Below are 14,976 nucleotides of genomic sequence, written 5' to 3'. Positions count from 1 at the left end.
TTGTTGAATGCTTTGTAATTCCGACCAGACACGGAGACAGAGGTGAAAGAGAGAGGAAAAGAAAAGGTGTGGAGGGGGGGGGGGGGTCCACAAAAACAAACAATAATGAACAAGAGTCTGCTTCCAGACCTGCAGAAAAAAGACAAAAAAAACAAAGGGACACAAAAAAAGGGACACAACAACTACCTATCACTGCATCAACTTGATGAAAAGAAAAAAAAAAATATATATATAATCAACATTGCTTAACTGAAGAATCACGATAATAAATCACAACGCATTAAGTGCCCACCATAGTCTAAAGACCTGTGTTTAACGTGCCCAAGCCCATACTTTTGAGAGCACCATGTGAGCACCTGTGTGTGTACACGCGCTTGTTTATTTAAGGTTTCTCTATAGGAGCGCCCAACAGAGAGTGTGAGGGACCACAGATCTGCCCCCCAAAGATGCGCAGGAGACGGGGGGAGCTCCAAGTCCCAGAGAACCAGGTGCTGCCCCAGAACGCAGGAACCCCAAGGAGACTGCAACCAGGAAGGCCCCCGCCCCCCTCGAGAGGCACAGAGGATCGCCCCGGGGGGCCACAACCAGCAGCCGGCAGAGTCCCCGGAGATATCAGCGGCAAGCCCACAGGCCCGCCCGCAGCCTCCCACCCCCTAGCCGGCCGAGCCCGGGACCCAGCGACCCGGGACCCAGGGGCGACCACCCCCGCCGGGGACCCAGCAGAGCCCAGGGACCCAGACCCCACCAGGCAGCCACCGGGATCTATCAGGCAGATGCCAAAATCTTAAACCCCCCCGACCCGGTTGCCACGAACACTCAGGCAAACCAAGACACAAGCCCCCACACCAGGTGTGGCAGGGGGAGGGGGGACAAAGATCTATATCATCAAGAGAAGTTCCAGGAGAAGGGAGGACCCAAAGGCCCCACCTGACATATACAGTCATACACAAACACAGTCACACACTCCCTCCCTCATGCTCACACATGCACATACAACCCAAGACTTACAAAAATGCACGCCGGACACTCACTCATGCTCCCCATACACACCCTATTAACTCTGGTCCCGGTACTGCTGCACATGGGGTACAACCATCACCGGTAACCAGAGTTTGACCCTTTCTGCTGGGGTGCTGATGAGCAGGCTCCCCCGCCCAACGCTGAGCACAGCAACCCACCACCCCAGACCCCAACCAGACGGCCAGATCTCCCTCCTAGCCTCCAGCCCCAGGAAGCCTAGCAACAACAGAGGTGGCTAAGACCCCTAGTCTCCCTCCACCTGCTCCAATATAGTGTTGTGTGATCATGAGGTGTATTCCATGGCTGTGGTGAGTGGGCAGTGCGGGCATCATCCGGCATACGCCAGCTGATGCCACCGCACCACCCCACTTACACCCTCAGCCATCAGTGTCTAAGTGCGGTTTAAAATTGGAAGTGGGCACCGGCACTCGGGAGGAGGCTGAAATATCCCCCTGCCAAATGCCGTTGAATGTGCTCACTCCCAAGGCCCTAAGTGTGTGTTTGTGTGGAATGTCGTCAGTGGAAGTGTATAAGGTGCAAATAAAATTGGGGGGCAGGTTGCCAGGGGAATGCGGAAATGGGGTCCATACCCGCACTCCCTGACTTGCCCACCCCCCAAGGTCCTATGTGTATGTTTGTGTGATGATGTGAGGGAGCAGGAGGAGAGAAATATGCGGGGATGGGGAGGATGCTTATTTCTTACTTAGGATGCACTTATTTCTAGCTTAAATGGTGCCGTTGTTGTGCATCCTCACATCACATCTTCCTGTACCGACACTTTGTGTCCTGTTATTTTATAAAATGTGATGTAAAAAAATTAATGTTTTTGCTCAATTACTGGAATTTCTTTGGTTAAGACAAAAAGGAAGGAAGAATCGTTTATGCCAAGTTGTTTCTACAACAGGCCCATTTTAAGTCTAACAGTTTCTTAGCAGCCAATTGAAATGTGTTCTTTACTAACTTTACTTGGTTTAAAAATCTTACTAAAATAAACCTTAGAGGCTGCCGTATTGCAACACCCAATCATACTTGTTATGTAAATATTAGCTTTGTAGATATTTGAAGATATTTTTTACAGATAGATATTTGTGTGCTAAAAAACCATAAACTTAAATAATTTGTCATTATTGAAAAACAACAAAATACAGGTATACAGAAAGTGTGGGAAAATGATAATGTGAAAGTATTGCTCTTTAAATGTAATACTATTGATCTTTAAAAAGAAAAACTCTAAAAATGTCCTGTACAGCAACATGACAGACGAATGGTGGTCTGTCTGTCTGTCAGAATGTGCTGAACAGATTTGCTCTATCAAGAGGAGCCTTTTGTGTACGATTTTATGTTATTGTAATATTGGTTTGGGTTATGTATCGCCACATCAGCATGTAAATGCTGAACCAATCTGGAATAAAGAGGGTTGATAGAGGACAAACAAGTAAATAAGAGAGAAGAATAAAAACAACTAGGAAACCAACATAAAAAACAGCAACCAGCTGCTGCACCTGTGAAGAAACATTTCTAAGAATCATTGAAAAACGTGGGATGAACAACTATAAACATGTAAACAATGAACCACAAACATCAACAAGCATGTGCTCGTGCATGTGCTGGGATGTGAAGTGTGAGACCTCCAAGGATCAGGTGCACTCTGGAACCGCCCCAAGCACCAGGAAACCAGCAGCCACCATAGAGCACAGAACCAACTCAGACCACCTCCCAGATAGCCGAGCTCCTTGCTACAGATAACTCAGCAAGGCCACATCCAGAACCGGGCTGACACAGGTCATGGGCCACAGGACACAGGAATCACACAGCAATTCCACCTGAAATAGAATCATTAAAATTAGAATCAAATACAGCTGTTGTTCAATATGACATAACGGTCATGATTATGAGACAGACTAAACAGACTTTTAGCCAGACTGAAAAAATGTTGCCAGAAAAAATATTTGTAATGCTATCATTGAAAAGATATAAATAAAGTTTCCAAAGGTTATCCTAGGTCAAACCCCCTTTCAAACACCAGTGTTTACCTGCAGTCACACACCTGGCATGAATGAGTGAGGCATCTGCATGGTAATTCCAGTGGAATTTTAAAGAAGGCAACTGGACTTCTTTAGTTTCATGAATATAGGAGGGTCGATCTTGTTGTAGCTGTCTATTGTTGCTTAAGCAGTGTTGGGAGTAACGCAGTACAAAAGTAATTAATTACTGTAATGCATAGCTTTTTGCTGTAATGTGGTAATGTAAGGCATTACAGGGAAAGAAAATGGTAATATTTACTCGGTACAAGTGTCAGTAACGCGGTAATTACAACGCATTTTTAAACCCAGATTCAAGATGTGGGTTTCCTAAAAATTCAAACTGCGGGAAGCCTGAAAAAAGATCCAGTATCCACATATATGACGTCATTTATGGACTCAGCTTTGCGGATATTCTATGAGCAGAGAGGACGCAGCGGTAATGGCTCAAATACTCCAGCTGCGTCCTGCGCGCGGCCGCTGTTATATTCACAAAATCGCTCCACCACAACAAAGTAATTCTTTTGCGATCGTTTATTACAGCCCATATTGTCAGGCAGGGGCGTAGCACCAAATTCTGGGCCCTAGGTACAAGTCTTCTAGGTGGGCCCCCATGCTCAATTGTTTAATATCTCTCTTACACATTTTTTGTCATGCTATAAGACGAGATAATAAATTTGATCTTAGTTTAACCTCTATATTGAGCAAATACAAATGCCAGCATAATTAAAGTGAAATGCCCAGACTTCACATATAATTATTTTTATTTGCCAACAATGTGTTCAAACAAAAATCCTGGAATTTATTTTCCAGTAAATGCCCACTGACGGGTCTCCATGTTAGCAAAATCACTTATGAGATCTTTAAAGTCCAATCCTTTGGCTAATTGGCTTTCAATAGAAAGAAGAGCTAGGCTGTTCAGTCTATCCTGGGACATTGTTGATCTCAAATAATTTTTCACCAGTTTCAGTTTGCTAAAAGCCCGTTCACCCCCAGCAACAGTCACAGGTAGTGTGCAAAATATCCTCAGTCCAATACAAACTTCTCCAAAAATGCTCTGTAATTGCATCCTGTAAGGCATTAAGCAGCTCAAGAGGAGACCGAATGTGTGGAAATGTGGCACCATATATTGTTCTCAGGTGTAGCATCTCATTCTCAAATTCAGCTGTGAGATCCTTGTAATATTTTCTCATCAGTGCCTGCCATGATATCTTCATCTGCTCTTCAGTCATGTCTGTCAGCTTCAGAAAAGGGGATAAATCTGCTGCTAATGGTTGCTTGTAAATTGAATAACTTAACTGTATAGTGAGCTCACCTTGTCTCATCTCCTCAGTGCTTTCTGGAGACAATGAGGGCCCTGCTGCTGCTACTGCTGCTACTGCGTCTAAAGGGCCATGTGGTTCTTGATGTTAAGCTTTGTTGCTAATACTGATATATATTGATAAATTAAATACATTTGACATGAAATAAACCAGGTTCTCTCTGTGAATGTAATGTACTCTAAATTTTATAATCCCTGCATTATCAGCCAAATTATGAGATTGTCCGTTTTCAAGATCAAATATAAAGAACTTTTAAAATAGGCTTAAAATATCTAACCAAGTCAATAACAATCCGCTAACACCAGTGTCATCATGCTATACGAAAAACAGTGGCAGCTTCTCATTCCTGAGATTACCACGAATCCATCGATACCAAGTTTGTCCTGGTCCATGACTGGGAAGGAGCTGAAATATCCACACACAGTGAACCTGTTTTTACTTCGAGGTCCGCGAATTAATTGGCGGCGGCCGCCCGCGATAATAATTCTGATTAATATATATATATTAATTAGTGTTTTCACTGATAACACTAATTAATATATATTTGATCTTGATGGTGAAACTAAAGGCGTTTAACACTGAACAGCTAACATGAATGCAGCTTCTGAGAGCTAGCTAATATCAGCTAAAACTGTTCTGCTGCTGGCTGCTACTCACCTTCCTTCTTGAAAAACCTAGTCAATACTTGCTTCTGTTCTATTAACTTTTTCTCCTTCTCCTTCTTTTCTTTTCTTTTCTGGAAGCCAGATTTCCCTTTCTTGGGAAAAGACATGACTGACTCTCCTGCCTCCAGCTCTGGCTGTCAGCATCTGCGATATCTCATAAGCTGTACATGCGGCCATGCACCCCCTGGCCGCGGGTGTGGACTAAACCACTTTGCACATTTTTAAGGGGTGATAGATGCCTCAGAGATTATTCAGTTATTATTTTTAAGGCGAAATTCTGTTTCTTAACCTCTTTATCCAGGTAAAGGGAAGTTTATTAAGACATTAAATAAGTTGGGGGGAAAAAAACAACAACAATAAAACATTTTTATTCAAAGCTGTCTCAGGGCCCCTCCCTGCAGTGGGCCCTGGGTAAACGGTACCCTTTCCCCCCCAGTCCGACGCCCCTGTAGTCAGGTACTTCATGTACTTTTCAGGTGAGTTCATAATCTGTGTGCCGTGATTTCAACTCATTGCTGCAGGAGCGCAGCATGACGCTTTTTTTTTTTTTTTTTTTTTGCGTTCGGTAGATCCCTTTGGCTGATTAGTTAGAAAGTAGGAAATCTGGGAAACAGTTTTTCTGGAAGCCGGAGAAAACATGCAGCATGCAGGAAGGTTAGAGAGAGAAAGGGCTGGAAATTATTCAAATAAAATCAAGAAAACAAAACAAAGTGCTTGAAAAGAAAAAAAGTAGGTAGCTTTACCCCCAATACACATATTTACCAGTGAAAAACAATAATATATAAGCATTTAATATTTATACATGTGATAGAATCAGATCACCCCATAAGTCAGTCCCACATCCAGTGCCGTATCAAGGCATTTGGGGACCAAGGCAAATATAGGCTTGGAGCCCCCACCACCTCACTCCCTGCTCAGATGGCCCTATAAGATGGCAGCGTGCTGAGAGTACAGATTGTTGTTGCTTTTATTTAATAAACAATCATTTTAAGGCACTGTTATTATATCTGACTGTTTTTAACAGCAATCCTAGCTCAGACACCACATCACTTTCCACATATATGTCATGAGCTCACTGAGCGTCACATTACCAGATTCATATTGAAGTTGTTTTGCTGAAAGTAACTTAAAGTAATGCCAAAGTAGTGTAATGCCATACATTTTAAAATCAGTAATATTGTAATGTAATGAATTACTTTAAAATGAGGGTAACAAGTAAAAAATAATGTATTACAGTTTTGAAGTAACTTGCCCATCACTGTTGATAAGCAGAAACTGTCACCTGCAAAACACCTCCTCCCTACCTCCTCATGGTTCGTTTGCATCGTTATCCTCTGTTATGTGGGAGTCGTGTTGATTAGATGCAGAAAGGTGTGATGTCGTGTTACACTCTTGTAAATATGTATATAGTGTTTCTTCTTTGTTCATGCATGAGTTACAGTTATTACATTTTTTTTCATATTATTGCTATATTATTATTATTTGCAGTAGGTACCTAAGTGAAGTTGGCTCCCCCACCTTCTTCAAATCTAACAAAATTGGTGCTGGTTTGTGCTGCAATAAAATAATAATATATCAATATATCAATAAGAAAAAAATATGTAATAATTATAACTGTGACGCTAGAACAAAGAAGAAAAACTATATACTTATTTACAAGAAAGTTTTCTTCTAGTTACACAGCAATGTAACATCTGTATATTATACAGCTAATGCTTCAATTTTTTCAATCTTAACCAAAGTATGAAGTAATGTGTTTGTACCCTGGAGTCCGTGGTGAAGTGATGACTCTCAAAGTGTTCACTGCAAAAGCGGGAGTGTGAATTGGGAGTCCAGCACTCTCTTGAAGGTCAAGCCTCTCTGGATCACCTAGAGGAAAACTTCATACAAAGAACTACTTAAGCATATGGGTTTAAAATACTTAATAGCTTATCATGGCCTGTAGTAAAAGGTCTAAAATTAGGATAAAGAGTAATACAAAATGCATACTTTATAAAAAACAATATAAAACGAACCACTTGAGTCTATCGCCTTATTGGATAGGATATGAACCTTTTAATAATCAATTTTATTAACTAATTTCCATTTTATTAAACTGCACTAGTTCCCATGAGAACAGGGCACCCGGTCGCGGCTCTTTGTGGACAAATTAGTTATTTAGTCGCTCCCCACCACCACTATTTTACAAATATGCAAAAAATAAAAAAACGAGCGAGTTTATCTGATTGCATACAGACTTCTGGAGACTAACATCAAGCACTATCAACCAACTCACCGAGCTGCAGTATTTCTGCGGTCAGGTCTCTCTCCGAGTCCGCTCCACAAGCGGTCAGCCCACACAGCAGCCAGGCGCCGAAGCGGTCAGAGATGCGCCGGGCTGACCGCTGGGGAGAACCGGGTGGAAGAATGGAACACAGAAGTGTCCCTCCGAGAGCTCCGTCATATTTCAACCCATTTTTATGTTAAATGCACTGGGTTTTACCATGGTTTTACCCATCGACATATACCCTATTAATTATTTTACCGTATATTACATCTAAATTTCAGGATTAAACTGTGCATGTTAAAATGGTAGTTCTTTGATAAGCTCAGCTAGTGCAAAAGTGGCAGTGACCTAAAATACATCAATATAATTTTACTTACCGGCAGGGGTGGCGTTAGGCCTGGCTACTTGGGCTCAAGCCCCGAATGTTTAATGAAAAGCCCCGGATCTCAAACGTGGAAGTAACATGCAGTACCAAAGTCCAACAGAGAGGGAGCAGCAGGCAGTAGTTTGTATACAGCCTGCCTGAGCCTCCACCACTGAAGAAGAAGCCCTTCAGCAGCCGGCTTCTTCTGCAGTGCCTGGTTTCTTCTACACTCTGCCTGAAACGCATGTGTGAAGATGGACATAAGGACGTTTTTTAGACCAAAAGTACCGCGACAGAACCCCAGCTTTGATGAGACTGGTGTTGACTCAGGTTTGTGAGTCTTCTTTGAAAATATTTGTTGTGCTGCTGGTTTGTCTAAAGTTAGCTTACTATCAGGTAAAGTTGATGGAGAAAGAAAGGGAATATTTACTATCATCTCTAACATCTCTATCATCTCTAACTAAACACTAACAGGAACAATACTTTGCCCTGAATATGATTAATATGTAGCTTCAGATTAAAAATTATGTGGTACAAGACAAATATATATGATGTTGACTAGTGCGTGTCACGTGTGTGTGTGTGTGTGTGCGCTCGCGCGCGTGTGTGTGTGTGTGTGTGTGTGTGTGTGTGTGTGCGCGCGTGCGTGTGTGTGTTAAGCCCCGGATCTTCTTCAGTCCTTAATCCGCCCCTGCTTACCGGAAAAAATCAGAATCAGAATCAGAATCAGAAGCAGAAGAATTTTATTGCCAGCGCTCCTTTCAGAGCGTAGGAACTTGACTCCACAGTACAACCTGACCAAGGTTACACACACACACACATATAGACAAGACAGATACAGGCAGACCATGAGAGCAGCCATAACGGCGCTCCGTTGTAGATGAGTAAGGGAAGACATGAGGAAAGTTCAGGGAGGGAGAAAAAAAAGGCATTAACAGAGTTACACCAGCAGGGTGTAGCGCTCCAATGCAAAAAAAATACCCGACATGTAAGCAACAAACGTCACAGTTCACAACATGAGACCCGGTAGGTAGGGGGGTGGGGCTGGGATCCTGGTTTCATCAGCGGGGGCGGCCTGTGTGGTATTCACCAGCTGGCTCCGCAGGTGGGAGGGAGGTCAGGGGAAGCACGGAGAGCAGTGAGTCCTTCAGCTTCATGACCTCGGTAGAGAGCACAATCTGAAGGCGGGGGGGTGGGTGGATAGAGATTCACAGCATTTGTCTGCATTCCTTCCAGCGTGGGGGTTTTGCATGCAACTCCAAGGCTGCTTAATGGCGTCAGATTCGATAACAGAACTTTGTTTTGGGTCAGACAGAGATAATTTTTCCTCTCTGCCTTAAGTTTGTATTGATCATTCAAGTCCTCCAGTGAAGCCAATTCAGTGATTAAACATCTCCACACCGTCCGGTGACCCTTTCCGAGATGTTATCAATCCTGCGCGCTAACACCGGTAACGCAGCCAAGACATTGTCCAGCTTGCGATTCACCTCGAGCAATGTCCCAGTCTGTGAGGTATCCACCCGGACGGTGCCGTCCATGGATGCGGGTCGCCCTCCAATCGCTCCCGTCATCCCAATTTTACGGAAAGCCAGATATCCTCCCACTCCAATCAGAAGAAATCCAACGATCATCAGGCCAAATATCCACATATCTTCGACGTCCTCAATGGACAGCTGAGAGAGACAGATGACATTCCACTTTTTCCAGGAATCGAACATGTATCCCGCTGCATGTGTCCCCTGAGGACAAGCGTGAGACCCCTCCTCCGTCCTGTGGAGACTGAGGAGAATGAAGTGGAGAGTCCTTGGATGCTCTATTAGTGCAATTAATACCACAGCAAGTCATTTTGTCCAACAATTGCACAAATAATATCCAAAAGAATGCACAAACGCTACAACTACTGGTCTAATTTCAGAGACTAAAAATCGCGGAACAGTTTTCAGGCGAGACCGAGGCTCTACTGAGGCCTTTCCAGGGAGCTAGCTCTGTGGTCACGTGGGTCTAATGCTCATTAATTATACAGAATTTTAGGCTTTTAATACACTTAAACAGAAGAGTGAGAAAAAAATTCACCCCCCTCAGAGTTGTCATGAGTGTAAACTAGATCGTTTAAACCAAAAACATGTTTTGGTACCAGGCTGTAAACATGTTTATTTCTGCTGTGAAATTGGTATTTTTAACATGGGAGTCAATGAGGATTTGCTCGCTTCTGACACCAGCCCCCAGCGGATGAGGGTGGAACTGCAATTTATTTCACTTCCGGGTTTGCTTCAATTTTTGACCGCATTGTGGAGCTTGGGAGAAACAAAAAACACAACCTGCACCAAACCTAGGTACATCTGAGAAGGTAGTAGAAGTTTACAACACTGTTGCATTAAGGATTGGCTACATATATATGAACTGATCAATAAGATGTGATAATTCCATGTAAATATGAAATATCAATCTGATTGGCCTTTGAATGTTTAATCAGAAGACTTTAGTTTCTTGGCTTATTCGGGGAACATACAGAAACAAACACAATTATTGTGCTGCAAGTCTTTTTATCTCTTAAAAATGTTTAAAAATATGTTTTTGTCTAACATGTCTGGCTGCCAGTCAAATTCAATTTAATATCCTGGTTCTGGTTTTCAGGGCCTTACATGGACAAGCTCCATCATACATTGGTGATCTTCTCAGTCCCTACACCCCCAGCAGGTCCCCGAGGTTCATTGACCAAAGCCTACTGGTTGTGCAGCGCACCAGGCTCGGGAACTCTCTCCCCCTGTGCCTGAGATCATTGGACTCAGTGGTCTCCTTTAAAAATCAGCTGAAATCTCACCTGTTCAGGCTGGCTTTGATGTGACCTTCATCATCACCCTCCTTGTTCTGCTCTTTCTACCTATTTTGCCTTTCCCGGGATCCACTGATTTCTTTCCTCTTCGTTTTCGCATTCCCTTTCCTTACATTTTTAATCACAATTTTTAGAATTTTTTCAAAATCTTTTTTATATTTAAAATTTTTTGTTCTTGTAAAGCGTCTGATTTTTATCTTGAGAGGAGCTATATAAAAATTGTTTCCTTTTCTTTCTAATTAATATAGGCCATTATAGTGGATGTTATTGTTCCTTTATGCCCAGATCATATCTGTAGAACTCATAACTTCACAGGAAATTTTTGGCCAAGCTGTGTGATCAGTATCAGTAATGAACACTCTTGGAATTCGTGATTGGAAGCAAAAAAAAAAAAAGAACTTGATCGGAGCATCCCTGGATATGGCTTTTCACATGTATGTACATTTTATTTATATACAGTTGTGGTCAGAAGTTTACATACACTTGTAAAAAATATAATATAATGGCTCTACTGAGTGTCCCGTTATTTCTAAAACTCTGATTTTTCTCTGATAGAGTGATTGGAACAGATACTTCTTTGTCACAAAAAACATTCATGAAGTTTGGTTCTTTAATGTCTTTATTATGGGTTAACAGAGAAAAGTGATCACATTTGCTGGGTCACAAATATACATACAGCAGTGCTAATATTTGGTTGCATGTCCCTTAGCCATTTTCACTTCAATTAGGCGGTTTTGGTAGCCATCCACAAGCTTCTGGCAAGCTTCTGGTTGAATCTTTGACCACTCCTCTTGACAGAATTAGTGAAATTCAGTTAAATTTGATGGCTTTCTGACATGGACTTGTTTCTTCAGCACTGTCCACATGTTTTCAATGGGGTTTAAGTCAGGACATTGGGAAGGCCACTCTAAAACCCTTATTCTAGCCTGATTTAGCCATTCCTTTACCACTTTTGATGTGTGTTTGGGGTCATTGTCCTGTTGGAACACCCAACTGCGCCCAAGACCCAACCTTCGTGCTGATGATTTGAGGTTATGTTGAAGAATGTGAAGGTAATCCTCCTTCTTCACTATCCCATTTACTCTCTGTAAAGCACCAGTTCCATTGGCAGCAAAACAGCCCCACAGCATAATATTCCCACCACCATGCTTGACTGTAGGCATGGTGTTCTTGGGGTTAAAGGCCTCACCTTTTCTCCTCCAAACATATTGCTGGGCATTGTGGCCAAAAAGCTAGATTTTCGTTTCGTCTGACCACAGAACTTTCCTCCAGAAGGTCTTATCTTTGTCCATGTGATCAGCAGCAAACTTCAGCCGAGCCTTAAGGTGCCACTTTTGGAGCAAGGGCTTCCTTCTTGCACGGCAGCCTCTCAGTCCATGGAGATGCAAAACACGTTTGACTGTGGACAATGACACCTGTGTTCCAGCAGCTTCTAATTCTTGGCCGATCTGCTTTTTGGTGATTCTTGGTTCACTCTTTACCCTCCTGACCAATTTTCTCTCAGCAGCAGGTGATAGCTTGAGTTTTCTTCCTGATTTTGGCAGTGATGAAACAGTGCCATGCACCTTATACTTACAAACAATTGTTTGCACTGTTGCTCTTGGGACCTGCAGCTGCTTTGAAATGGCCCCAAGTGACTTTCCTGACTTGTTCAAGTCAATAATTCGCTTTTTCAGATCCATGCTGAGCTCCTTTGACTTTCCCATTGTAGCGTTTGTGGGCGTTTGCATCCAATGAGCCCTATTTACCTGGCCTAAGAGAAGTCACCAGCTGTAGTCACTCATAATCACTCACAAGAAGTTAAGAGGCCATGCTATGAAGCTCAATTCACTGACATGTTTCTAAGTCACCAAAATTGCTAGTTCATGTTGCTGTATGTATATTTGTGACCCAGCAAATGTGATCACTTTTCTCTGTTAACCCATAATAAAGACATTAAAGAACAAAACTTCATGAATGTTTTTTGTGACAAAGAAGTATCTGTTCCAATCACTCTATCAGAGAAAAATCAGAGTTTTAGAAATAACGGGACACTCAGTAGAGCCATTATATTATATTTTTTACAAGTGTATGTAAACTTCTGACCACAACTGTAGCACTCATCACAGACAGAAAATCACATGGTGTTTCACATAGATCAAAACAAATCATTAAGTCATAAAATCATACTGATCTTAAAACAGAAATAAAAATCTAAGTCACACATTTATAAAATGCCATTAAACAAATGAAAGAGTATTACAAATTTGAGTTAAAAATAAGAAAATACAATATTTAGAAATAGCAGCTTTAAATGAAAGGGTCTTCTGCTGTTTTTTTAAAAGTGTCCAGACTGTCAAGACTACGTAAGGCTAAAAGGAGAACCACTCCATTGTCGGGGTGCAACAGTCTGGAAGGAGCCATCACCTGGACTTCTATAATTGGTCTTTGGAACTTCTAGAAGGTTCTAGTTTGTGGACCTGAGGGCTCGGGTTGGAGTATGAGGCTTTAGCAATTCAGTGATATAATGTGAGTTCTCATGTGTTTAGTCAAGGAACTACTGACACTAAAACATTTACCACAAGTTTTACATGGATATGGCTTCTCACCTGTGTGAGTTCTCATGTGTTTAATCAAAGCAGCACTCTGTGAGAAACATTTACTACAACTTTTACATTGAAATGGCTTCTCCCCTGTGTGAGTTCTCATGTGTGTAGTCAAGGAACCACTGTCACTAAAACATTTACCACAAGTTTTACATGGATATGGCTTCTCTCCTGTGTGAGTTCTCATGTGTTTAATCAAAGCAGCACTCTGTGAGAAACATTTACTACAACTTTTACATTGAAATGGCTTCTCCCCTGTGTGAGTTCTCATGTGTGTAGTCAAGGAACTACTGTCACTAAAACACTTACCACAAGTTTTACATGGATATGGCTTTTCACCTGTGTGAATTCTCATGTGTTTAGTCAAGGAACTACTGTCACTAAAACATTTACCACAAGTTTTACATGGATATGGCTTCTCACCTGTGTGAGTTCTCATGTGTTTAGTCAAGGAACTACTGTCACTAAAACATTTACCACAAGTTTTACATGGATATGGCTTCTTACCTGTGTGAGTTCTCATGTGTGTAGTCAAGTTACCTCTGACAATAAAACATTTACCACAAGTTTTACATGGATATGGCTTCTCACCTGTGTGAGTTCTCATGTGTTTAGTCAAGGAACTACTGTCACTAAAACATTTACCACAAGTTTTACATGGATATGGCTTCTTACCTGTGTGAGTTCTCATGTGTGTAGTCAAGTTACCTCTGACAATAAAACATTTACCACAAGTTTTACATGAATATGGCTTCTTACCTGTGTGAGTTCTCATGTGCCTTTTTTGTTTTTTATCATCTACACTGTCTCTGTGATCTTTGGATTGGCATATTTTATTACGTGTCAGTTCTTCATTGCTGTTTGATTCTGAGTTTTCTTTCCTGCATCCACCCTGATCTTGGTTCTCAGCTTCTGTAGTACTCTGACACAAGAGTTGGTTCTTGTTTGGTTCTGGTTCATGACAGTCTGTTTCTTCAGAAGGAGAAGGCTCCATGAAGGTAACAACTTCCTGCTTCAGAAGAAACTGCCCTTCATGCTGATGGATAAGGAGTTCTTGTTGTTCCTCTTTCATCAGTGGAGGTTCTGGTTCCTTCTGGTCCAAATTAGAGGTCCATTCCTGTTTGGAGAGCTGCTGGTCGGTCAGAGCCATCTTGTTTTTCCAGACATGATGCTGTGGAAGTTCTGGACAGGATAAAAGACAAAACAAAATGTAGATTAATGTGAATAAAAACAATCTCTTGTGTTTGGACAAAGCTTCTCATTCAACGTGTTTTCTTTATTTTCATGACCATTTACATTGGGTGATTCTAACTGAAGGCATTAAAATTATGAATGAATACATGTGGAGTTATGTACATAACCAAAACGGTGAAATAACTGAAAACATGTTTTATATTCTATTTTCTTCAAAATAGTCACCCTTTGCTCTGATTACTGCTTTGCACACTCTTGGCATTCTCTTGATGATCTTCAAGAGGGAGTCACCTGAAATGGTTTTCCAACTGTCTTGAAGAAGTTCCCAGAGGTGTTTAGCACTTGTTGGCCCCTTTGTAAATGGCAGAGGTGGAAAGAGTACTAAAATTTCCTACTTAATTACGAGTACCAATACTTTGATAATTCTTTACTCAATTGCAAGTAAAAGTACTTGCCTAAATTTTTACTCAAGTAAAAGTAAAAAGTATCGTAAACAAAATGTACTCAAAGTAAAAGTTACTTAGTTACATTTTTGTCAGCGTAAGGATGGCTACATCTAAGTAGTGCTAAATTACAACGCCAGTTCACAATTCGCTCGTGTGTGTGCACGCACACACACACACACACACACACACACACACACTCAAACACGCAAGGCTTGAATGAGGGATTTCTATCCAGTCAGTGAGAACAGGACGTGCACATT

At 41.8% G+C, this 14,976-nt stretch overlaps 1 protein-coding gene across 3 annotated transcripts in view; it reads right to left on the bottom strand.

Annotated features, from left to right (window-relative positions):
* Positions 1-9,443: 9,443 nt before the first annotated feature.
* LOC129165500 (zinc finger protein 883-like) overlaps positions 9,444-14,976 on the bottom strand; it is a 149,659-nt gene continuing 144,126 nt past the window's right edge. For all 3 annotated transcript variants that reach the window (XM_054748777.2, XM_070548032.1, XM_070548033.1), the window contains one exon: positions 9,444-14,258. In XM_054748777.2, the coding sequence (XP_054604752.2) occupies positions 12,979-14,258 (1,280 nt within the window). In that variant the 3' untranslated portion in view covers positions 9,444-12,978. The remainder of the gene's footprint in view (positions 14,259-14,976) is intronic.

The sequence above is a fragment of the Nothobranchius furzeri genome, chromosome 2 (genome assembly GCF_043380555.1).
Source record: "Nothobranchius furzeri strain GRZ-AD chromosome 2, NfurGRZ-RIMD1, whole genome shotgun sequence".
NCBI lineage: Eukaryota > Metazoa > Chordata > Actinopteri > Cyprinodontiformes > Nothobranchiidae > Nothobranchius > Nothobranchius furzeri.
The sequence above is the reverse complement of the archived record's forward strand: the minus strand, read 5'-3'. Positions and strand labels throughout refer to the sequence as shown.